The 25,213-nt window shown below is 38.3% G+C and overlaps 2 protein-coding genes across 3 annotated transcripts; both read right to left on the bottom strand.

Moving 5' to 3' along the window:
- Positions 1–1,032: 1,032 nt before the first annotated feature.
- Positions 1,033–9,819, bottom strand: RAE1 (ribonucleic acid export 1; the record flags this gene model as incomplete). 2 transcript variants are annotated; one of them, XM_080354823.1, is made up of 13 exons in its annotated part: positions 9,755–9,819; positions 9,176–9,272; positions 8,935–9,039; positions 7,505–7,597; positions 7,004–7,090; positions 5,908–5,994; positions 5,572–5,643; positions 4,888–4,995; positions 4,444–4,550; positions 4,277–4,352; positions 3,027–3,221; positions 2,299–2,384; positions 1,033–1,737 (listed from the first exon to the last, which is right to left on the bottom strand). In XM_080354823.1, coding segments are annotated over exons 2-13 (1,107 nt in total). In that variant the 5' UTR covers positions 9,266–9,272; positions 9,755–9,819. The 2 variants fall into 2 exon arrangements, with proteins under 2 accessions (XP_080210949.1, XP_080210950.1); XM_080354824.1 differs by lacking the exon at positions 1,033–1,737 and having other exon boundaries at positions 2,298–2,384.
- Positions 9,820–11,252: 1,433 nt separating this feature from the next.
- SPO11 (SPO11 initiator of meiotic double strand breaks) lies at positions 11,253–24,435 on the bottom strand (the record flags this gene model as incomplete). Its single annotated transcript, XM_080354433.1, has 14 exons — positions 11,253–11,527; positions 12,220–12,331; positions 12,540–12,616; positions 14,175–14,212; positions 14,954–15,053; positions 15,831–15,940; positions 16,163–16,199; positions 17,379–17,465; positions 18,083–18,191; positions 18,383–18,449; positions 19,001–19,089; positions 21,738–21,895; positions 22,684–22,687; positions 24,344–24,435. The coding sequence occupies 14 exons, from the start codon at positions 24,433–24,435 to the stop codon at positions 11,408–11,410; spliced, it is 1,200 nt and encodes a 399-aa protein (XP_080210559.1). The 3' UTR covers positions 11,253–11,407.
- Positions 24,436–25,213: the final 778 nt, after the last annotated feature.

Genomic DNA, 25,213 nt, shown 5'->3' with positions numbered 1-25,213 from the left:
ACGAATTTCAACAGCAGAAAAAGTACTCAACGTACTAAACCAGCACCGCATTATCAAACAAGAGAGAGCTACGTTATAATGAAAATATATTTTGGCCAGACTTCGTATGCACTTGAGTAGGTGCACCTCCATTCGATCCAGTAGAAGTGTACCTGAACTACAGTGAATCTACTTTTTCACCACTCATTCACATTGTTAAGTATTTAAACAAAGAAACAGGTTTTATTAAACACCAATCAGCTGATACATTCCATTCTTCCCTGTTCACACCCGTGGGAGAGCTGGGTTTTTTGCCATCCATGGTCACAGGCGCTGACCCTGCAGTTGCTCGGTACCATCCATTTGACTGGGAAGTCTGGAAAAACGTGTTAACAACCCAAGAGTACAGCGTAACAATCACAACCTTTAAAAATTTAAAACCAAAAGAAATGTTTGGGCAAATCACCAGCTATTGATATAACTGCTGGGAACTCCTTCCTGTCTTAAATAGTCCATGAATGTGAAATGTAAAACCATGCAAAACATAAGTAGTAGGGAAAAAAAACCCCTGAGAAATAAAACCCAGAAACAGCAACTCTAAAGAACAGCAGAATGTACTCTGTGGACTTTCCTCAACTATAGAATTAACCCAAAAAAGAAATAGACGCCAAGCAAAAACTGCTGAAGAGCATAGAGAAGAGCGTGGAAGTAAAAGGCTGGTTGGCCATGGGGGGTTTGAAGACAGTGTGAATCATTTACGCTAAAGACAAGTCATCAGCTGTTTGGCTGCTGAGATAGCAAGGAACACGACTCGTTCTCCTGAAACAAAAGGCCTTTCACACTAGTCCTTTAATTCTTTGATGCAAAACCACAAGAATCACTCCTAATGAAAAAGCAACTGGAAAAATAATGAGATTTGCAGCTCAAGCAGCTGGAGGAAAAGTACTTTACTTTCAGCAAAATGTGTCTGAATTCCAGTGGAAGGACAAGAAGCTGCTTTCAGAAGCAAAGCAAACCCCCTTGCCCATGTTATTATAATAAAAATTCTGAATATAAAAAAGCATTTAGTACAAATTTTATTTGAAACGTAGCATGAATCCATAACCATAAGTGTTACAACGTACAGCTTTACAGATCATTTGTACAATGTGACAGGTATTTCTATACATGCGCCCTCCCACCTTTATTTAGTCGTTATCAAACAAACAAGAGTTAAACAGGAATAGTAAGCATTCACTTTTAAGAAACTTTGGCATGTATACAACTAGGTAGTTAAGAGTAAACAGCGGTAGATCCATGTCAGCAATAGCCCACTGTTTGTTTTTTCACAGCATTTTTGATCAGGATGAAACTCACCAGCACTATTTTCTAGTTAATACAAAAATGAGTACTTTTTTCAGTCCAGAAACCCCTGTTCAGAGGCAAAAACATATTAAGAGAGATGTAAAAGAACCAACTTTTAACTCTTAAAAGGTATCACTTTTAAAGCAGTTTAGGTCACAAATATGTTGCACACATTGGTTTGGTCATGAACAAAACGCTAAAAATAAAAGGTTTGCTCGTATTACTGAGCTATACATCACTTGGCACAACTGACAATTTCTCCTTTGGATCAGAATAAGTGCGAGGATCGTTGGCTCAAAGTCCCATCTGTTGGTGGAGCGCAAGAAAAAGCTCAATTGCAACTTGCACTGTGCTCGTCATTTGTCTCGAGTTCCTGTCACTGCTCTGGGCCACTTACATACCTACCAAATTCACCTAAAAAATGAGGAAAAACAATTTGCAGGGCATTTCTTCCTGGTATACAGTAGACAATACTCACATTTTAAAAATCAGAAAGCAATGAAAGAACCCCTGAATAATAAGTAATAACAAGCCTCCTTTGACAAGAATTACTTGCAATTCTTCAAGTACTTACAAAAAATACAGTATTTATACAACTTCTCCAGAACTATTATAATTAACGTATTTTAATGTAGCACTACTAAAATAAATCCAGAGATACAAATGGTCGTACTTCTAAGCAGGAACATGTAACCTCAATTTTGACTTTGCTGCAATTTCATTATTGCTGTGGAACGGTCGGTTGTGTGAACACCAGTCCCTCTTCCTCATACACATCGGAATATCTAATTTGAAACGATGTTCTCCAGCAAGCCAGATTGCATTTAATGTAATTTTTACAGTTCCTGCTAAATGTGAGCGATCCAAAGTTGGCTGAACCGTGGTGCAACAGGGCACAGATGGCAGAAGAGCAGTGGAGCAGAGGCAGGAATGGCAGAATAACAGCAGAGTAACACAAGTCAGACTCATACTCACTATTTCTTATTCCTGGGCTTTAACTCTTCCGCTGCATTTCGCAGGAAAATGTAGTTTTTCTTTTGTGGATTATAGAATTCATGACCCTAAAAAGAAAATAAGCACCTCTGTTTACTCTTGTCAAAGATGAAATATCAGCATTACCTTGAAATGCAAGAATAAGAATATTCCATTAGTTTAGTTTATTAAGATTTAATTGTCAAGTCTTTAAGACCAGATATTGGACAACATCGGTGGATTAGAAAAAACTTGCCATAGGGAGGTTTATCCATTTTAAGTTATAAAAAGCTTTTCATTAAAAAAACAATCCTGTATCTCCAAGCTCTACTTTACAGATACCACTAAGAGCTCAATAGGACTTTTTTTAAATGCCATTCTAGACAGAGAAGAAACTAGAGCTTTAACAGCCATCCAGTTTCACTTTATATTTTCCATCTTTTAAATTAGATAAGGTCATTTTTTTTTTCAAAGGGAAGCCCAAAATTTTCCTCACCCACATTTGCAAACCAGCATTGTTCAGCCATCTGATCCAACTGAAGCTAAAAACCAAAGAATGCACTACTTCAGCGTTACATTTCATCAGAAGTCTAAACCAAGCATCCTGAGTTCTCTCGCACGCTTGTGGAATTAGAAAGACTCGGCTACTGTTGATGAAGAACAGCAAAAGCCTCGCGTGGAAAGGACAGTCTTAGTTGTCAACTGCGAGTAGGAGTCTAAACCTTTCTTACCTTTGACCAATCGTAACTGGAAGCGTATGCAAATATATTGCCATTATGGTTGAAACAACAAGCAGATATCGGCTGGTCAAGTTGTTCCGATGTTTTTAGCTTCGTTCGCGCATCTTTATCCCAAAAGCTGAATCTACCATCAGATCCTACTGTTGCAAGAGTACCATGGACAGGGTGAAATGCTATCCCATTTACCTGCAGAATCATCAAGAATACTATGTAAACCACCACACAAGAACACTCAACACGTGCTGAATCCCAAAACAGCAGGTACACAGGAAAGACTTTTTTTTTTTTGAACTAGATACAGTTCTTATTTTTCTAAAAATTTTCAGATATGTTCTCTGGAAAAACAAACCAACCAACCACAAAAACCCCATCAAAGCAACACGGAAAGCATAATCTTTTTTTGTGGTACCTAAGAATTTAATGCATAATCCCATTACATAAATATATTAATTATTGCTTCAGTGTCAGCAAAATTAAGTGTCATCTCCACCAAGACGATTTTATGAATGGTTGATCTGGTGCATGTTTTAAGGGGAGTACAAAAATTTGTCCTTTTTAACCTATGTGTGAAGAAACAGAATGCCTTAGCTTACTGAATTATTTGGTATACTGCTTCTTAGAGAACTTGGCTACAAACTGCTCATACAGAATTCGCTTAACATAATTATGTTTGCATCACATAACTTCTGCAAGCTGTGAACCTCTGAACTTTCTGCTTTGTTAAGTAAAAAAGGCCTCAGAGTCTTCAAGGAGAATGTTTGGCTATTGCCAGCTACTTTTGTGCAGGTGCAGAATAGCAGCTGAAGGTCAGAACTTGAACTGACAGCCCGCCTGACAAAAATGAAGAGATCCAAGGAAGAACAGGGGGACCCCAGCCCCTGATTTTGCAATTGGCTGGGAATGACACAATGGGGGTGGGATTGGGGGGTATAATTGGACAAGTTTTTTCCTGCTGAGGACTCCCCTTCAGGAGGCACCAGCTCGAGCTGCTCTGTACCTTGTCAACCAATTATTTATTTTAACAGAATTTCTAGAATGCACACCCAAAGTCTCTGCTGCAGGAAACCTGCAGAAAAGGACCTTCCTTAATAGTGTAACTATGACTGAACTTTAAACATAGGTCTAAGAAAACTTTAGGCAAGATAAAAGGTCAAAGAGAATAAAAACTTCATAGCCAATTTTACATTAAGAGTGCATATTGCCCTGTGTAAATGATCTAGTGGTATATGCTGAAGACTTACAGCATAGATATCCTGAGGTGCTGATGTGTTTGTTCCATTGGAGCGATGGCATTTAAAAGTGAAATTATCTTTTGCACTGAGGGAAGAAAAAAAAAACAAAGGTATTTTTACTTCCCTTATTGTAAACTGAGCAAGCAGGAAAGGGTGTTTTATTAAATGATACTTACGGATTTGGGGGGTTGATGTAATGAATAGCTACTCTTCCTTCAATACTTCCAAGGGCAAATCCAGTAGGTTTGTTCACTTTGTCTTTAAAAATAGCAACACAGCGATGCTAAATTTGAGAAAGATACAGAGGATTTTAGAGAGAGGCCTGAGGGCCAGATTTTCTGTTTTCCATAGGGACACATAACATTATATACATCAATGCAAAGTAAAGCAAAAACAAGCAAGGACAAGAGATACATCAAACTCTGTTGAAAATCCGAGCCACAGTATTTACATTTCTAAATCCTTATGAAGATTAACAACAAATCAATGGCAAAGCAGGACAAGCACCATGTAAAGATAACGTACTTCGGTTTTGAAATGTTGTTTGTTTTTACCAAAAATGGTGAGCCCAGAATTTCAACAGTCTGTATAAATACACTTGTAATAATATAACAATTCACCTGGTGTTTAAGAGGAGATTCTATTCTTCGAAATTCGGAAGGCTGATTCTCTAACTGATAAACTATCAAACCCCTTTCTGCAGTGGCCACAGCAGCCATGGGATGAACCTGGGTTTTAAAATAGGTTGGGAGACATTTGTGTTAATAGCATGGCAGAGAATTCTGTTTGTTATTTCACAGAAATCCCTGAAGAAGTTACAGGAATTGCTCTCTTTTCTGGGGTGGAGAGAGGGAGGGAAAGGGGGAGAAGAGAAATGACAATGTCAGTTTGTAGACAAATCTTCAAATAAACCAACCAACCCCAAACAAACAAACAAAATCAGCTCTTCCCTGCTATTAAAAAATTAAACATACCAAAAATCTTTTATTAGCTGACTCTTTCAATGCAAATCACAATAGTGGTAACTCAAACTCATCCAGAAAGGATCCTAGTGCTCATATGGTTTTGTGATGTTGAAAGGATACTAAACATGTTTTGTATGCTGCAAATACTATTTTCCAGAGCCAGATCAAGAAGATCAATTGATGTTTTATTGCCAAAATCATACAAAAAGCAAATGCTATTCTATTATTCTATATTAACAGTTGTTACTTAGTGCTGACCTACAGAAGCCTCAAAGACCACTGGTTTATTCATTCCCCAGCTATCTACCTGACACCAGTTTACTGTATACCACGGCTTACCACATCCGCACAGTAACATCGCTCGGGGAGCTGCAATGTCATCATAGGTGTTGGTGAACGGGTATCCCAGAACTGATGGAAACACAGAAATGAACAAACTTACGCTTGGAGTTGAGGATACACCATTTAATCTACTTTAGCCAAGAGAAAGCAGTAGGTACCAAGTTGTTTCATTCTTGTCTGTAGTGTGAAAAGTGCAACTCTCTGGGAAATGAGGCTATTCCATTAATCTGTTTTTTTATATTGGTGTTTAATAAAATATGTTCATTTCATATAAGTATTTTCATATACATTACAAGCACATGTTGTGCCCATTGGTTCAGGTAAAAATCATACCTTCAAAGTTTTATCCCAGCTTCCTGTCATCACACAGCTATAATTCGGTGCTTTAATCCAATGGATGGTCTTTACAGGAGCATCATGCTGAAGGAAAAAAAAAGGACAAACACGTATACATTTACTAAGATAACACTCCATATTCTTTGCTTATGCTCCTCATAGTTTTGTATGTATTTACACTTTTTATCCATTCAAGAAAAGTGATTATTTTAGTCACAGCAGTTAGGATAAAGGCTGGTCATGACCTTACTGTGTTGTTTAGTGCTGTAAAAATCACCCACATAAGAAAAAAGTTCCTGACACAAAGCACTACAATCAAGTCACCCTATATAAGAAGATGGTCACAGCAGAAATACAGATTATGAACAGCGGGACTTTCTATTTATTTATAAAGGATATTACTCATCATGCTAGAAATCAACACTTTAATACAGTACATTATTTATTACAAATTAATAAAAAACCAGCTTCTTCTGCCAAGGTCTACAGAAGAAAGGCCTATATTAATTACACCAACAAAAATCTTAAAAATCAAGGCTAGGAATCTGAATTTTATCACCTCAAATAAGATACAAGACGCAATCATTAAAATGACTAACTCTCCTCTTACATTACACAGCTGGTAACTTAATCACTATAAGTACATGTTCTATGAACAGACATTCACTTCTAAATGGAGAATGTAAATTCTAATCCCTGATACTGCTGCAGCAGAAACCTGGTACTTGTAAAAGTGAATTCAATGACTTCTTAAAATGTCTTTTCCCCCTATAATGCAGTGGGGTTACTTAGTGAGATCACAGCAGCAATGGAAAGAGCTCTCTCCAGTGAAACAGAGACAACGGCTGCACAGGTTATTCAAATCACTTTGATTGCAGGTCTCCCTATACATGCACACTTCATTATCTCAAAAATATAAAAGGCACCCTACAACCTCTTTGTCAAGTAGCAGTATCTACTTCAGAAGCACTACACGTTACCTTAATTGGCTAGTAAATGTAGCTTTTAATAAAAATAAAAAAAAAAAACCACAAAACCAAACACACAGCCCATAACAACTAATAAACTAATAGCTTGGGCCTTGCTTACTTACTTGTGCAATCTGAATAGCCTGATTACTGTTGAGATCCCACATTTTGGCAGTTTTATCACAGGAAGCAGTAAATACTTTACTCCCATCCTAAAAACCAAGAGTAAGGAGATTAAATAGCTCTATCACACAGTATCTATTAGAAAACTGCCACATCTTATTCACTTCTAATAATGGCATAACATTCATGAAACATACAGAAGAATTTCAAGAGAAAGAACACAAAAATAGAAATTTATTTACAACTGTACATCATAAATGAGAAAACTGTGCTAGTTATTATCTGGCTTTAAATACATTCTTACTTTCAAACTTTCTTTTACCCTTCTTATGCCTATATTAGTGGACTCTATTCAGATACGCTTAGCACATATTTACAGTAACATAAGTCTATACAATAATCACAGGCTGCAGCTACATGTGGCTCTTGCATCTGCCTGGAAACAACACGCCAACTTATGTAGGGCTTTGGTAAAAACTATTTATTTTTAAGTAGGAACATACATCACTCCAGCAGCCATCTAGTACAGGCCCTGTGTGCATCTGCTGAGCCTTTGGGATTGTCTGTCCATTATCTTGAACTTCCCAGCAGCGAACCTGTAACAGAAGCACATACAGACATATTAACACCAAGAACTTAAGAGACTTCTCTTCTTGAAGATCTCAGCCCCAGTTTATCCAATGTAAAGTGTGATTATAAACACCAAGCTGTTTTTCAGGACTAATGAAACCTTATTTTCTCCAATTATGTTTCTTTTATCTGTACCACCACAACTCAGCCCCACCTCAAAGGTACCTTACAATCACTTAACACCTCCCAGTTCTCGCCTGGAGAACCCTGAACCACCAGCTGGGAATAAGCTGCCCACTGCAGACTGCGGCCAACAGACTGAACAGAACAGTTAAAGACCACGTTCACGTTTGGTTTCCCATCCCTCTTTGGGCCAGTTGGGATCTCACCCTTCAACACAAACAAACTTCTATAAGGTTGGAGGAGCTTAATCTTTTTGAGACTACACTGTCAAACTGGATGATTTACCACTGTGTTCATGGTTCTTTCACTAAGCAAAGCATAACTGTGTTAGGCTAATAAGAAAATGGAGCTAAAAAACAAACAAGTGGGAAAAAGTAATAAAAATCTATCAAGGAAAACACTGGTTACATATTGTGAGCTGAAGCTTAAAACACAGAGGCAGAAAAATGACTTATCTGAAAACTACAACTGAATTTCTTAGTCGAAGGAGCTCAACTATGTCAAACTTAGTGCTCTGTCACCACAGTATCACAGTATGTTTGGGATTGGAAGGGATCTCAAAAGATCATCTAGTCCAGTCCCCCTGCTGGAGCAGGAACGCCCAGGTGAGGTCACACAGGAACATGTCCAGGTGGGTCTTGAATGTCTCCAGAGAAGGAGACTCCACAACCCCCCTGGGCAGCCTGGGCCAGTGTCTGTCACCCTTACTGAGAAGTTGTTTTTTCTCAAATTTAAGTGGAACCTCTTGTGTTCCAGCTTGATCCCATTACCCCTTGTCCTATCATTGTTTGACACCGAAAAGAGCCTGGCTCCATCCTCATGGCACTCACCCTTTATATATTTATAAACATTAATAAAGTCACCTCTCAGTCTCCTCCAAACTAAAGAGACCCAGCTCCCTCAGCCTTTCCTCATAAGGGAGGTGCTCCACTCCCTTAATCATCTTTGTTGCCCTATGCTGGACCCTCTCCAACAGTTCCCTGTCCTGCTGGAACTGAGGGGCCCAGAACTGGACACAATATTCCAGGTGTGGTCTCACCAGGGACCAGAGATAACTTTTGCAGTTCTGCAAAGAGGAAGATTTTCAGGTGCCCCGGCACAAGTTTTATGATCACATTTTGTAGTTTATGCACCAATGCTCACACTTTAATGACCTGCAGGTCTGACTGTGGGTACTTACATCATTTGCCCATGATCCTGCAATGAGGAAATTACCCGGCAATGTTGGTGGACTAAACGCTAAACATGATATGCTGTCATCAGGTGGAGATGTTACTTCAATATCCTGTAAGGGACACAAGAAAAACAAAACGAGTCACAGTTTAAAACTATCACTTCTATTGGGTAAATTAGTAAGTCTGCTGTGACTAATTAGAACACAGCAGCAGAAGAGAGGCTCCCACAGGGGGCAATGCACGTACCTTCATGGGGTTATGGTTATCCGCAGTCGTACTGCCGAACATGCTGGTACCTCCCGTACCGAACCCCGATGTTGATCCAAACAGACTCATCCTTGCCCTGCAAACGAGGAAAAGGCTTTCGGAGCATCCCCAGGGTGTCCCCGCCGCAGCCCCTACACGGGCACAGCCCCCGCCCCGCCCAGCAGCCACCTAGGGCTGCAAAAATATAAAAGGCTTAAAATAATTGAATAAATAAAACCACGCGTCTTGTTGCAGTCGGATCCCTGACGTTCCCGGGCCGGCCACCCCGCCCCGCCGGCACGGACCAGCTCCGCTTTCACCCGCCGTTCCCCTCACTCCTCCCCGCAGCTGCTCCCCTGGGCACAGGGCCCAGCCCCGCTGCCTACAGATCTCGCTGCGGGGCGAAGGGGCCGCCCGGCAGCAGCGGACGCGCCATGGCCCAGGATCCCGCTGCCCCGCCGGATGAACCGGCCGGCGCGGGAAGCGGCCGTTCGGCGGGACATGCCGAGTGCGCCCGCAGACGAGGCGGAAGCGCCCAGGAGCGCGGGGCGGGCCCGGTATCGACCCTCGCTCACTCACCCGTGCGGCGGGCCCGCTCCGCCCGCTGCCTCCCGCGGTGCAGCCCAGCGCGAACGCGGCGGCGCCGGGACAGGCCGCGACTATCTGCGCAGGCGCCGCGACCGGGGGGGCGGGGGCCACGCCTGCGCTCTGGTCAGGCGGGACGGGGCCGGGAACCGAGGGCGTGGCCGGGGGCGGGGGCGTGGCCGAGGGGCGGGGGCGTGGCCGGGGAGTGGGAGCCGGGCCGAGCGGTGCCGAAGTTTCGGGCGGGGGGTGGTTTCCCGCTATTTTCGTGGCGGGAGGAGCCCAGCCCGCGCCGTGGGGCCGCTGCGGATCTCCGCGGCGCTGCCGCTGAAGAAGGAGAAAGAGTCTTCTTCCTTCCTTCCTTCTTCCTACTCAGCCGAGCGGCGGTGACCGAGCGCTGGACAGTGCGAGTCCCGTGGTGGTTCCTGACCTCGGGGGAGTCGGGGTGATCAGACGGGCCCGAGCACGTTCAGCTGCCCTCGGGCGTTACCGTGACACTAATGCAGCTACTTCACCTGTTTGAATTAAAATAGTGTCGACTGCTTCAAGTATTTCAGGACTCACTCCTGAAAACAAAGGCTCCCTTGGCCAGGTGTAGGGAAGTTCTCTGCCCAGGCCTGTTGCTGTGTGCTGGTGTGACCGGGCTGCAGCAGGTGACACCTGTCCTGGTGCTGTCACAGCTGCTGAGAGAACAGCCTCGCGTTCCTCTGGATCTAGACTGATTGTTACCTGAGCGTTAGAAATTACCAGCAGATGGTAACACTGCTACTGTGCAGTAAAGAAAACAGGAATTTGAATTCCTTTTCAATTTCATACTGGCAGAACAGTAATGAAAACAAACAAACCCAAACTAGATAAGTGTACTGCAAATATTATCTGTAGGATCCATGCTGACGACTGCATAGATAAATTTTGGAAGTAGTTTCTATGCAGTCAGTTTGGTTTCCTCACATAAAATTCGTTGTACGCTTTAATCACCACGGTTTCCTGCTCCTGTTTTACAGCCAACTAAATAAAGAAAATGAACAAGGGATTCTGTTATGATGTGCATCATTAACAGGATCGTTTATTAAATTCTTAATCAGTAACATCTGCTTGCTTACTTGTTCATGGAAGACAAATAGTAATTTGGTTTCTGGGACATTTCTAGCAGTAACAAGAACTCTCTTTGGCTTTTCAATCTGGATTCACAGCGAACACAAAATGTCACAATGCTGTACTTACAATAATTTCCAACAGGAGGCATGTGCGATAAATTATTAACAAAATCTTTTGCTCTCTTCAAAAATAAACAGGTTGGTACAGCATCACCTTGTGCTTTAAGAAAAAAAGCAAAGCAATTCCCTGATATGTTTTTCCACTTAATATTTTCTGGCCAGAAAGAACATATCACATTATCTTTTTATATATGTACCATTGCATCTGGCATTGTTACAGTGCAGAAGCCACAGAACGGAAGTAAAAAATAATTGTAATTACTCCTATGGTTTGAAAACAAACAAACAAACAAAAGATAATGATAGTCTAGATAAAGTGATAAAGAAACCTGACCTGCGTGAAGCATACTGCTCTGCCTCTCTGCATTTTTTCTAAGAGCAGTTAACAAAATAAATCAATATCAAGAAAAACATTTTGTTTGCAAACAAGCATTCATATCCATCCACCAAATTTCAGTTTGTTTGGTAAATAGACTCTAGAAAGGTAATCTGATGAAAGAGAAGTTAAAGCTTGAATTTCAGCCTTCAGTTTAGATGCTGCCATAATATCCAGCTTAAAAAAAAAAAGGAATAAAATAAAAATTAATGTGTGATGATGCAACAGCCTGATAGAGGGTTAGGTAATTATTGAAATAAGATTTACACTTGTTGGATATGCATGTAGAACTGTAAAGTTAGTATTTCTGGAAATGGTGCTGCAAAATCCCTCTGAGATGAGATTCATTTTACCATATGTTCATGTGTTCTGTAGTGTGCACCTCAGAGTAACACAAATAATTTCTGAGGTGAGTATAAACAGGAAGGAGGAGGTACACAAAACCTTTTCCTTTCTAATCATTTCACACAACATATGCCTGAATTGAGATACATGGTTTAAAAGCTACAGGTGGGATAAGAGGTCTGGGACAGAGTAACTGCTGTCAGCATTCGCCTGCTTGTAAAGATGCAATATATGCTGTAATATTTAGGAAAGCAGTAAAATCCCATGTAGAGCATATGATCATCAGGTGGCTAATGGCAGGAAAGCTTGAAAGGCTGCCAGGTCTGGCGTGTGAGCTGTTGAGGCCCAATGACTCAGGGGGACAGTGGGCATGGGCTTCCTCAATCTTGCCTTCTTATGGGGCTACAAAACATTTCTGGTTCTGCTCTACTAAGAGTTTGTCTTCATAAAGGGGAACAGGGTTGCAGATGGTAGGGTTTGTCCTGTGGGGAGTAAGAAAAAGGAAACAATAGGTTTATACATACTTCTCTTTTCCACAGTGGCTGACAAGCAATGTAAGGTCTCTTTTGTATACTGGCTAACTTATTTTGATCTTGCTTTGTAAATGGAATCAGGACATCTTTGTGTATATTTAATCTGAAAAGAAAATAAAGTTGTTAAATTTTCTCATATACTTAAAAAAAAAAAAAAAATCATTCTTACTTATTTCTTTATGTTAAGCCAAAATGCCATTTGAAAAAGAATAATTGATTTAAATGTTAGTTGTCTTTTTGTGAATTAAGTCAGATTGCATTTCCTGTCTATGAAACAGAACACTTCTGTTTCTTTCAGGGAAATAACTAACCTCTCAAGATCAGATGGAAGGAGACCAAGCCACTTTATAGATGGAACGGTGAGATGATGGGCCTCAAATGACATTGACTAAAATAAGAAAGGTCAACTATAACATTCAGTGACTTTTAGTTTAAATTATTTGAGATACATGCCTTCGAAGGTCATGGTCAGATTTTATTATAAAGACAGGTATTTTCACTATCAAGATGGTACAGGAAAAAATAGTGCAGCTGGAGCTTATCATATCCCCTTGATGGAAACTATTCCTTCGCTAAGACAAATTCTAGACTAGTTCAGTTTAGGCTCGTCTAGTATGAATAGTTTTGGGTTTTTTTTTTTTTTCAGTCAATATGAGTCTGAACACATTAAAAAAAAAAAAAAAGGCACCAGGAGGAGCAATGACAATCAGATCTGCAAATTTCAGATCATTTCTGCTGGAAAGATCCACATCATCTAAAACTAGCCCAAAGGTTCATCTGGTCTGGTATCATGGCTACAGTAAATATCTTAGGGAAAAGTACTAAAACAAATAAGCAATTAATGATACTTCTCAGAATATTCCCCCTGCTCCCCATGGTTTGTGACTCCAACTTTCTGAACCAGAAGTGGTGGTGCTGCAATACTTGATTTTGGCAGGTTGCTTTTAGAATCCATGAACATTTTTGCAATCTGTAGCAAAGTATCACAGGTAAATTACATGTTGTGTAAAGGAAACTTCCATTGCGTGTCATGAGCTTGACATATTCTAGTTTCATTTGATCCACCTGTTGCTCTGTTATGGAACAAAATAGACTTTCAAAATAATCTGACAATTTAATTTAATCCTGGAAGATGGCATTCCATCCGTTTACACACCTTTGTAGGAGAGCTGAAAGTGTGACAGCTTACCTGAAAACCTGGGAGTTCTGTCTCCCTGGATATCCTCGAGATATATGCTATGACATATATTCAAACTCTGACATCTTTGGTGTGTGACAGTTTTCTGAAGTCAGTTTGTTTCTTTGTTCTGACAGTTTTCTGAAGTCAGTTTGTTTCTTTGTTTTTTGCTTTAGATATTCTTTCTCCATGGCTCTACTGAACAGTTCACTCACCTGCTCCTGCCCTCTGCCTTCACCTTAATCTGCCTTCACGTTGTCTTCCTATAACTCAACTTTTAGCAGTGCACTATAACATCTTTTTGTTCCCCCTGCCTCTTCTTCCATAATGTTCCACACTACCACATGTATCCGTAAGTGAATTCTCACCCCAAAATAAAATCTTTACCAACATAATATGATTTTGTGGAGTCACCCATCTCACAAGTTACGTCCTCCTCCTCCCAAGGTCCCTGCAGCCTTCACTTCTCTTCTAAGGCAGAAACAAAGCAAAATGGAGAACACTTTTCTATTTGGATTTCCTGAAAACTGCCTGTGCAGCAGGGAAAAACTGAAATATAGTTAAATGAAACACCTGGCGTTGTTATTGACTTTCTTTTTGTTGCAGGAAGAAACCATTTCTGCAGATACATAAGGCTGAAAAATTGTGGTTTTGTGTTGAAACAAAATTATAAAGGCAGTAACCATTCTAACAAAGGCTGCAACATTTCATACATGCCAGCTTCAAGGCTGGGCTACGAAACAATTTGAAGTGGAAAAATGATACTCACCACAGATCCATATTTGTAGATGCACATTATTTCCACACCTAGGTTGCAAAATACCAAATGTCAAGTGTCTGTTTATCTGCACACTGGACATGTTGAAGAAGACTGCACTAATAACTCAATTTCATGGCATAACAGTCACAGCTTTATCCTTAGTGAGGTTCTTTATGGTTTACAAGTATTTTTAGAGTATGTCAAAATAAATAGAATTTGAACATAATATGTCACCATTATATAGTTAAATGTTTCATGCTGTCTCTGCATAGTCATTCCAAAACCAAGGATAATCAGTCCAACATCACAAAAATTGTCTTTATGCTATGTAATCTTTATCTCTTGATACTATTGCTCTGAGCACCTGCTGCTCATTTTGCAGTCATCTCCCTAATTTCAGGTGGTATCCGTGTAGATACATAAGAGATTTTCTATATTTTGTGTATGCAAATTCTGTATTCAAACAAAGGCATGCACACTCACATACACAGAATCCCTCATGAAATGAGGGAAATTTCAGGCCTGCCACTGATGTAACAGAGTAGCACATCCAGAATGTCATGGACTTATTTTAGGAATACCTTTATTCTTGCTGACATCAGACTTGTAGTTTCTAGCTGTCAGTACTGTAAACTATTGACTAGAGTGCTGAATTATTAGTGTAAGTATATGTGAACACCTTTGAAATCAATAAAAGACTCATTTTGCTCCAAGAATATTTTCTTCATGTCTATCTAGCCTAAGGTTCATAAATTTGCTTTCCATATATGTTGCTGAACCATATTTACCATGTGGATCTGCATCCATAAGGGTGAAAATAGGAATTTGAAAAGCATCCCGCAGCTTTCTGACCAAAAGCCGTGTATTGAGATCTGGTACACCTCTTCCCTAAGGAAAGAAAATAAAAGCAGTTACAAATTAATTAAAATGTCTGGCTATATACGTGTTTACGTCTTTCTTTTAAATGGGGCAAACAAACAAAATGCTATTTTGCAGGAGAAATTGTATGCTGGAATGGGCTCGGGAGCTGCATGGCTGATGTCCTGGATTACAGGCACTGCAGATGTATCACCCATTCCTTTATTTAAGGAGTTAATTTCTAAGGTCTGTGAGTTGGTGTATAGATGTACCCTGGCATCTGTATAAACTGGTGTAAAAAAGCCACCTTTTCTTCTCAAAAATATTTATGGCACTAATGAAGCAATATAAAACAAGTTCTTGCTTTGACTGACTACAACTGGACAGCATGCTGCACAGAATAAACATTTCTTTCTTAGGTAAGGGGATAAGTTTTTTCCTCATTGTGGACCAAAGTAGCCCCAGAAGGAGTAGGTATGCATATTCCGTTTATGCTTTCCTATTAATTCTCCACACTCCATAGCTCTTTCAGTACAATCCAAAATCAACCGATTTTGTTTCATTTGGGTTTGCAGCACATTAAGTTGATAAGCTATCAAGCTATAAAGATATATTTGGAAGAAATAAGTCTTTAGAATGTCTATTTTTTATTTCTACCAGGATAGCAAAATGGAAAAAGAAGTTGTTAGACAAGTTTCATATTAATTTTATGATGATCTTTTGACCAAGTTTGAATACCACTACAATGCTAAAGTATAATTTAAATTCTTACATCTAGCTAGATGATATGAAGTATAAGATGCATACCGTAATCATTATACATGGGGACAATTTAGTGCAGAAATCATCATCCAAGAGTCTCTGAAAAGTTGCATCCTTTTCTACAATTAAAATGAATTTGGCATGTGAGATTAAATCTTTTCCGTTAAGGCTAGCTGCATGTAAAATGATCCATCACACCAATCAATTAAAACTAAATGCTCTAAAATACCTGTTCTGGAGCCAAAAGCAGTGTTCATGACTCAATTTCAGAGTGAACAAGCAAAGAAAAGATTACCAGAACATTGTTTAACTTGGAATATTCTTTGCTTTTACTTTATTTTTTCAGTCTACAATGAGAGTTCTTGCTCAAAGGATACTTTTAATTCCTTGAACATTAGATGGCACAGTGACTGCCTAAAATAACAGAAATGAGATTAATCATTTTAAATAGAGAAAATGATATATTTTAAAATAACAACATTAGGTAATGAAGGACACAATTACATCCTGAAACAACCATTCATCTTCTATAGACAAGATCAATCTTGACATTTTCACCTCTTTGTAAGTGTATTCAACCATTCATACCCTGCTCTATTGTATGGTTGTGCAGGATTCCTCCTGTTACAACAAGATGCTTTCCAAAAGTATTTGTGCCACTGTCATAGACAACTGTTCATTGTATGGACATTACAGACATAACAATTTCCTGATAATTTCTTTTTCTGCTTTAGTCAGAAAAGAAAGTCAGCTTGGTGTAAATTTAATACAGGCTTAAAATATTTAAGTATTCGTTTTTGAAATCCATTAAATCCTTTCTTTTATTAACCTATAACATGATTTTGTAACTATTTTGCAGCAACAATTTTAAGACATAGTAATGTTTACTTTAGATCTCATATTAGGATTGGCTCAATCTGGCAAGCATATGGATGAGAAAACAGGAACCGGAGGAAGAATTTGGCAAAAGAATATGTATATACTGAAGTGTGTGGTCTGTTTTTACTTGTGACTGCTAAATCACCTCTAGTGCCAGGGTGGAACAGCTCAACAAATAAAAATACAAAGAGCTGTAGAAGAGCATTAATAACAAGGGTCTTTATACTCTGCTGAAGAACAGAGCGTAGGCATCTAAGGTTATCTTTCCATTTTGAAATTGCCAATTTGGGTTACAATGAATGCATTTTCCATGAAATCATGGCAACAGCCAGCAAGTCTGAATTCTGTTCCTGCTTCTATATTCTGCACCACTATAGGAAATCTTTTAGGACTAGATTAGTTGAATCTCATCTCCTCAAACCACTTTTGGTTCTTGATTCTTATGAAACCATAGTTATAAACTTCTCTTTAGCTCAATGCCACTTTTGATAAAATCAGTTGAGAAAACAAGTAATTTTAATGTTGGTAATTCCAAAATAACTGATAATCCTGAGACCAAACAGCCTGATATTATATAGCTTTGGTTGTACAGTGCTGGGCATAGGAAGACAAGCACAGGTCTATGTAACAAGTGTATACAGTAACCTGAGCTACAAGAAGTGCAGCAGATCATGTGAAGGTAGGTGCTGTGAATTACTGTTTTATAATACATACTGTTGCACTGTAGGTACAATTCACTTTTGTACCATCTTCCTCAGTGTAACTTAAATTACCAGCAACAAAACCTTTAGTTGTAGACAGCTGAAAAAAATAGTAAGTTGTATACGATAAATTGGAAGTCAGATGCTTTTATGTTACTGTATTGCACAAGCTAAACAAGAAACGTCTGAAAATAATTCCAGTAATAAGAAATTATTGACTGCCATCAGCCTTTTAAACACTAAGCAATGTTGTTGTCATCATGGATATAAAGACATACTTAAAATAAATTATGTTAACTGCATGTCTAGATATGAAGTATTATTGTAAGGCATGAGAAACAAGTAAATTTGAAAGTTTGTTATATCTCTGACTTACTTTATATTTTTATTTAAGCCCCAAGTTTGCAAATCCTATGAGTACAACTTGCTTAACAGGTGCCTTGCACTCTGGAGTTTAAGCATTGCCTTCACTTGACAAAAGCCCTCGTGATTTTAATTGACAGTTTGTCTGAAGCTCTTTGGAGCAAACAAACTCTATGAATTTTCTCTGAAGAAGGAAAACTTCCGAGGGCTATGATAAACCCAAATTAGGTTTCATTTGCACAAAGGACACTTCTTATTTTAACTATATATTTCCACCTGAGAGCTTTTTTTTTCCTCCTTCAGCTTTCTGTTCAATCTATATGATTTAGAAAACATTCATAATAAAGCACTTACTATATGTAGACTTCTCCGAGGTATCTGAAGCATGCAAGAAATGTCGTTGATTATATTGTCCACAATACTCTGGCTACCGAACAGTACTGTGTCTGAATAATATATATCTCTATCAAGACAAAACATATTTGTAATTATAATACTGAAACAGCTGCAGGTTTGTGAGAATTTTATAGAGGGCATGGATAATCAGATCAACCTAAAGCATTTTACATAGAGGAATCCATTATCCTACAGGTTTGCATCCTACAGGCTGTTTTTCACAACTTTATCTGAAATTACAGAAATGTAGCATTTTACCTTTTAGTTGCATAAGTATTACTCTGCACCATCTTATAGATCATGGATAATATTTTGAGCATCAGAGCTGAAAAGAGACATTTAAAAATATTTTATCCATATTCATAATGCATGTACAATAATTTGTCTTTATATTGACTCATATTCATGTCTCATAAAACAAAACTTTGAAACATATTTTAAGGTGCTGTGAAAATAGAGAGACTGTACTAATCAATAGACTCAATAATTTCTAGCATAATTAGAAAGAAAAATGATGGAGTTAAGTGAGGGAATGTGTGCTCTGCTGTCCAGGCCAAGAAATTGAATGACTGAGTTAGAAAATGTAATTAGCATATTGTCCTGATTCCAAGATTCCTTTTCTAGCCAGCTTTTTGAAGAAGAGTGATGTTTTTACATTAAGAACTTTTGAGGTCAGTCAGAGAGGGCAGAAACTGTAAGAATGCTGCATTAATTTCACTGTCACTCACTATAATTTAATAGAGAAGAGAAAAGCTAAAGGGCTGGTCATAATATCCGGTTATATTAGCAATACACTTCTAAATCACGGTGCATAATATTTTTTTAAATAAAGTTTTGAACTAAAATACAAGAAAAAACAGTACTTTCCAATCTTACCAAATCTTGGTGCTGAGCTAGGGCAGTCACTTCTTATTTGTCTTGTAGTAGAACGTGGTATCATCTGTAGACCTACAGAATCTTTAAATCTGATACATTGCAAACAAATACAATCGAACTGTAAAATGATTGATTATATCTAAATTGTTGTCTGTAAGTTAATTTAGTCTCAGACTCCTTACCTATATACTTCAAAGCATTAAAGTTTCTCAAGAAGGTACTTCAAGACTGAATTTAAGCCTAAGATATGTATTTCTAGACAGAAGTAGAGACAAGAACAGTGTTTTATACGTGTTTCTAACTGTTAATATATCAGTGATTATTATTTAGTGTGAAAACAATGGAATAACCAACACAAGAAAAAAATATGAATCATTATCGGAATACAAATCAGATCTGAAACAGTGACTTTCTGATGTAGAGTGTATGAAAAAGTGTTATTATTTCATATTACAACAATATTATTTGATTTATGCCCTTAAATTGTTATCAGAATAACTCAATTATATTCCATTAGTAACTTTTGGAAACAAAAATGTGCTCCATCGTATTCTCTAAACAATTGTTTAATCTATATGAGCTCCACTACTTCGTGTTTCACCATTTCATGTCTGAAGGTGCACATTTCACCAAAATAATCAGTTGTTTTCTTAATGACACTTCATTATGTTACTTAAAATTACTTTAGTGCCTTATGATATGACAGTGCTGCCTTTAAAGCATTCTTTTTCATTTCAGGGTTTTGTAAAGTATTAGTGATAAAATGGCCATAAGTTTATCTAAAACCACATAACATTTCTAAATTTCTTTGTCAAAGCTTTTGCTCCATGAATCCTTTGGGTGGCAGAACACACCAGGGTGCACGTACGTGAAGTGACAGTGAGAACAAGCAGCACAGTGTAGCATCTGCCTGCCAGCTTTGAAGGAACTGTCCTGCCTTTGTGCTGCAACATTTAAAAGGTATTTGTGCGTTTTGCTTGCAGGCTCCCTACACTGGAACTGCACAGGAGGAAAATAGTGATCAAAACTTTGCTGCATTGCTCCCCCAGGTTAAATACAGCAGAGCAGTTTTGTATAAAAACTTCTTCCTCTTTTGCAGCTGGACAATGGAAACTGATGGGAGTGCTTTAGGCCTGGAATTCTCACCGATTGACATCATGCTCAAGTAAATACCTCTCTAGGCATCTACAAATGTTTACAAGGAACATTTCAAACATGAAATCATTCTCTCATTCTGCTAGTTCCTGCCCAGCAGATTCCAGCTGTGTAGATTAAGTATGAAAAAGCTGCCTAAAGAAGAAAAAAATACTCCACTGACTATATTTTCTTCCATTCATACTATATTTTGGCATTCTTTTTTTATCTATTTATTTTTGTTTTCCTCTTCTTAAAATGCTATATTAAAGTGGGATACAGATCACTATTCAACAGACATGCATATCTGAGATTACATTTCTCCACCATAAATTATAGTTCAGCTTTTTAAAATGTGATTGATGAGTCTTATTTTTAACATACTGTGATGTTAACTTATTTTAATTTGAACATTTTCCCCCTATGTGCTTTGATGGCAAATAAGATCTCGCATTTGTTTTTTTAGCCTGGAAAGCCATTTCCCCAAAGATTGCCAAAAATTGCAAATCATTGTTATAGTATTTTAATTTTACAGACACATGAGTGAAACATTTTTGTCAGACTATCAAGCCATTAAAATCCCTGGAACATACAAGCCTTTCAGTTAACTGATTACCTGCAGGCCCCTCAGGTTTTTTGATTGACAGAAATTTATTGTTCTCATTAAATGAGTATTCCCCCAAAGTGTTAGGCATGGAAGGTTTGCTATGCTTTCTCAGCCTCAAATGGTTGTCCACACACAGGCACTTCTGCAACCTGATCAATCTAAATATCCTTTAATGCACTGACGTCCAGAGCTTCTACAGGGCAAGAAATAGATTGGTAGCTTCCATTATCCTTTTGCTTCTGCATTATAGAAAGCAATTAATCTCCCATTTCCAGGTATTTTCAGTTTAAATGAGCTCCTTGGAATAATATTGTTGCACAAGCAACTTCTACAAATTACAAATTGTGCTACAAAGGCAGACAGGTTGCTTTTTCTCTGATCCTGTCTAGATAAGCTGGCATAAGATCTGAAATTTAGATAACATCTTAGAAACTTGGTTTGCTTTATTTGGCTGGTAATGAACTTTGAACACAACATGGTGGCAAGAAATACAACAGTAAGAAGTGAGGTGCATCTTCTCTGAAGATCAAAAGGATGTTTATCTATCATTTTAAAAAATAAGATACCATGGGGAAAAGCAGAGAAAAAGAAAAGAGGAAGCAGAGAAAAGGCATTGGAGGATGAAATTGCTATTAATTGTTTCCAGCCTAAACCAGATATTTTCACTCTAACACAACTTATCATTTCTGGTTTCTACTGCTTCCAGAAAATGATTATTTATAGGAACTTTCCTTTCTAACCCTTATTACAGCAGTGTTACATTAGTCCCCTTTATGTTATGATCTGCTGTTAATTAATACATGATGCCTGTTCATGCAGAGTGGTTACCAAGCATTACTTTTTATTTGCCCATTACTATATTAGAAGTCAAATTATTTATTGTTTCTAACACAGAATTATGTAACATTAACTTTTCTGGAAGTTACATAATCAAATTTATATTCATGGCATTTATATATTACTGAAAGGAAGGACTTCAAAATATATAATACTTACTCTATATTCCTCCAATCTGATCTGTTAGCTAGTGTGAGAACAGGTGCTTTTTTTTGGGCCAAGCTTTTAAGTACATCTTCGATAACATTTTCTATTGCTTCAAGAACTTCAGAACTGAAACAAACAAACAAAAAGTGGTACAGTTCATATGATAAAATCTAGTTCTACTTTGAGTTTTGAATATCTATCTCCACTCCTACAAAAATCGTGTAATCCAAAACTGCTTCGAGGACATATTTGTTTAAAAAATGTGGAGGAACTCTTTTGTTTTTTAATTTTGTTTTGTTCAGTTTCCCTAAAATCTTCGAGTTCTCATTCCAGATGCATGACTGAGGACACAATTAAAACTACATTTCTATTCAGTCCTGAAACCATCAAATTTTTCACCAGCTGAACTTTTAGACCAACTGGCTGGTTTGTGACTGATTAATGTTTTGCTATAAATGATGTAATATTGGCTTTGGCTATGATCTGGGCTAAGTTGTTTTTAAATGCTGTAAATTTAAAAAATGTCCGAGAGTACAAATACTTCCTGTTGTACTATTGTATGTTAACCTTATGATCTGCTGCCCTGAAAAAACTGGTAAGAGTTTTAATTATATGAAGGCTTAGTCACAGCAGATGCACTGTGAAAAGAATAAAATGTGTATCTTTCACCTAAAAAGACAAATTAACCTTGCAGCAGATCCCTTACAGCAAAACTGTGGGCTGGCTTGAGTGTTATGACAGATGCGTTCTATTTTCATAAGCAATCTGATTCCAACAATTCAGCTGTCCTTAAACTTACAAGTGTGCTATATACCATTATAAGTTTAGGTAGGAATTAAAAGAATAGACAAAGCTTATTCTACCTCAAAGTCTTATCAGCACAGTCCAATTTTGTCATTAAGTAATATACTAAGAAAAAATAAGAGAATACCAGTGCACACCACACAAAATTGATTACCCGACTGTTACAAAATCAGCAAGTATGATTTTTAAAGACAAAATATGAGTCTCCTTAAACAATAATGAAGGATCACTAAAGCTCTCTTCTATCTGTTGAATATCTTTCTTCCATTTTGTAGCTCAGCTCCTCATTCTGCTGAAACTAGATTATCATTTTTTGAAAGCAATTTCTGGAAAGTATTAATCTTTTACTTTAAAACATTACTCATAATAGTACCTGTATAAAAAACCCTACTAGCATCACCAGCATTTTTGTCCAATAATATCAGATCATTCAACAAACACAATGCAAGAATTTCTTTTCTGTTTTTCAGGTGAATGAACTTGGGCATGGAGAGGCCAATGGCTTTCCAAAGGTGAAACAGTAAAGCATTTGCAACGCTGATAATACAGGAAGGCCTGGTCATGCAGCCAATACGTACATTCATTTTCTACTGCGTAGTAGTTTCATAAATAAATCCAAGATTCCCTAAATTTCAGACTCCTTGTTTCTTCCTCCTAATTAAAATCCTACATCTCACTGCCATATCCAAAATAGAGATTCTGTTAAGCACAGAGGAAGTGGTTGGCCAGTGAGCTAAATGTGTAATGCCGTAAATGGTGAAAGAGGTAAGCAAAGCTGACTATGGTGCATACCTCCAGTACAACAAAATTTAGAATGTTGAAGGCAATAAAAATATGTATTGGTAGATCGAGGAAAGAATAGACAGACAGGAAATCTAAACCATGTCATTACTTTGATACTCATGAATATTTTACTCATTCATTTGGTTCTGTCCACTGTAACTGTCTTATTTCAGATGTACTTCAAAGTTTGCTGCAGAGTTTGAAAGTCTGGATTTCTGTTCCAATCCCAATTTCCTGATTTATTCGCCAACAGAAGTTGTAAATTTGGCAAAATAAGAGGAAGAGGAGAGCAATTCCCTGTGTACCCCCTGCTGATATTCTGCCTCCTTTTGCAGAGATCAACTGAATTTTAATAAGCAAACATGTAATACTGGCCAAGTGTGCCTACTTAAAATTCACTCTGGTTTAATTTAACAGTGAAATCTGAGCAGAGAAGGGGTCAGCATTGTGTATCTCACAGGCTTTGCCTGATCATTTCTAACATGTTGCAGCATGAGCAGATACTTTTTTCTGTATGGCACAAAAGATAATCTTCAACATTAATAGCATAAAAGGTTAATATTGTAGCACCTTTAGCAAGCAAACAATATTAACAGACAAGAGAAACAGTTACAAATAAAAATCTGCAATGTAATAAACCAACACTAAAGCTAAAGCCATGCGGTTCTCTACCCTGCCTCAAACACTAAAAACTCTTCTTTTAAAATACTTTAAAGATGTTCTCACTCTATTCTAGCCTGAGGCTGATACGCTGTGTGCAGAAAGAGTCTTTAAAAAATGATGGGGTTTTTTGTTAGTGAAACTGTTTGTTTTGTCACGGTTTTCTGTATTTCCATCTGTACCTACAGACTTTTGGAGAGATCTGAGGGAACAGAGATGCCGGTTGCAGTGTGAGAGCCCCTTCTCCCCTGCATTTTTGTAGGGGAGTATGTTTTTCACCTTCGTGCGAGCCCATTAGGTGAAATGGTGCACTACCTACTTTAGTATTACCACAAGAATAGACTATGGGTGCTGTTTTTCACATCTTTTACCTAGGGACATGGCTCTCATGACCAGAAGGGCTTGTTTCCCTGAAGCCGGTCTTGCTCCCAGCTGGCACTGAACACACGCTGTGCTCCTCCATGAAGGCTGGTGCAGAACAATGCAGCTTCTCCGGAAGGGACGAAGGCGTTAAAAAGAGATTACCAAATAAATTAGTAAAGGCTATTCCATGTGCTGGACTTAAAACTCATTATCTGAGGTCAAACCATAAAGTCAGAGAGAAAAAGCAGAAAATTTCTGTGGAAACCAAAGTCAAGATTTTCCTCCCCTTACTGACTGACTGACCGAAGGCTTTTCCCGCTCTTCCTGACTGACCAATGGGCTTTTCCCGCTCTTCCTGACTGACCAATGGGCTTTCCTGCTCCTGCTAACAGACAGGAGATGGTCCCGCCCACCCCGCCTCACAGGGACCTTCTCCCGCCCTTCCTCACTGAGCCTCAAAACTTGCTCTGGAGCTGCTGTGAGTGAGCAGATGTTTAAGCACAAACTTAGCAGCACCCACAACTCGAGGTCACTGGAATAAATCCAGCCAAAGTGGCCAAAATGGCTCACCCTTTCTGAACGACCAGCGGTTATTTTCTTCCTTCAATATCAAATGTCTTTTCCTGGCTGTTCTCAGCAGCTGGATGAAACAAAAAAAAGCTGAAAGCTCCAGTGCAACTCCAAGTGTTGAAAAATCAGCTTCCTTTCCCCAAATGGCATTTGAATTTTATGGAGATTAAACATTTAAGACTATTTTAAGTATTTGCCTTCAGCATTGAGATGTTCTAGAATAAACTTCACATATGCTTTCAAATCTTTCTCAGTACAGTGTTAAAAACCTGTGTTCTGAATGAACAATAAACCCCCAGGTCTAAGAA

Source organism: Nesoenas mayeri (genome assembly GCF_963082525.1).
Source record: "Nesoenas mayeri genome assembly, chromosome: 16".
Taxonomy (NCBI): domain Eukaryota; kingdom Metazoa; phylum Chordata; class Aves; order Columbiformes; family Columbidae; genus Nesoenas; species Nesoenas mayeri.
Note: the sequence above shows the minus strand (reverse complement) of the source record. Positions and strands in the feature narration are given on the sequence as shown.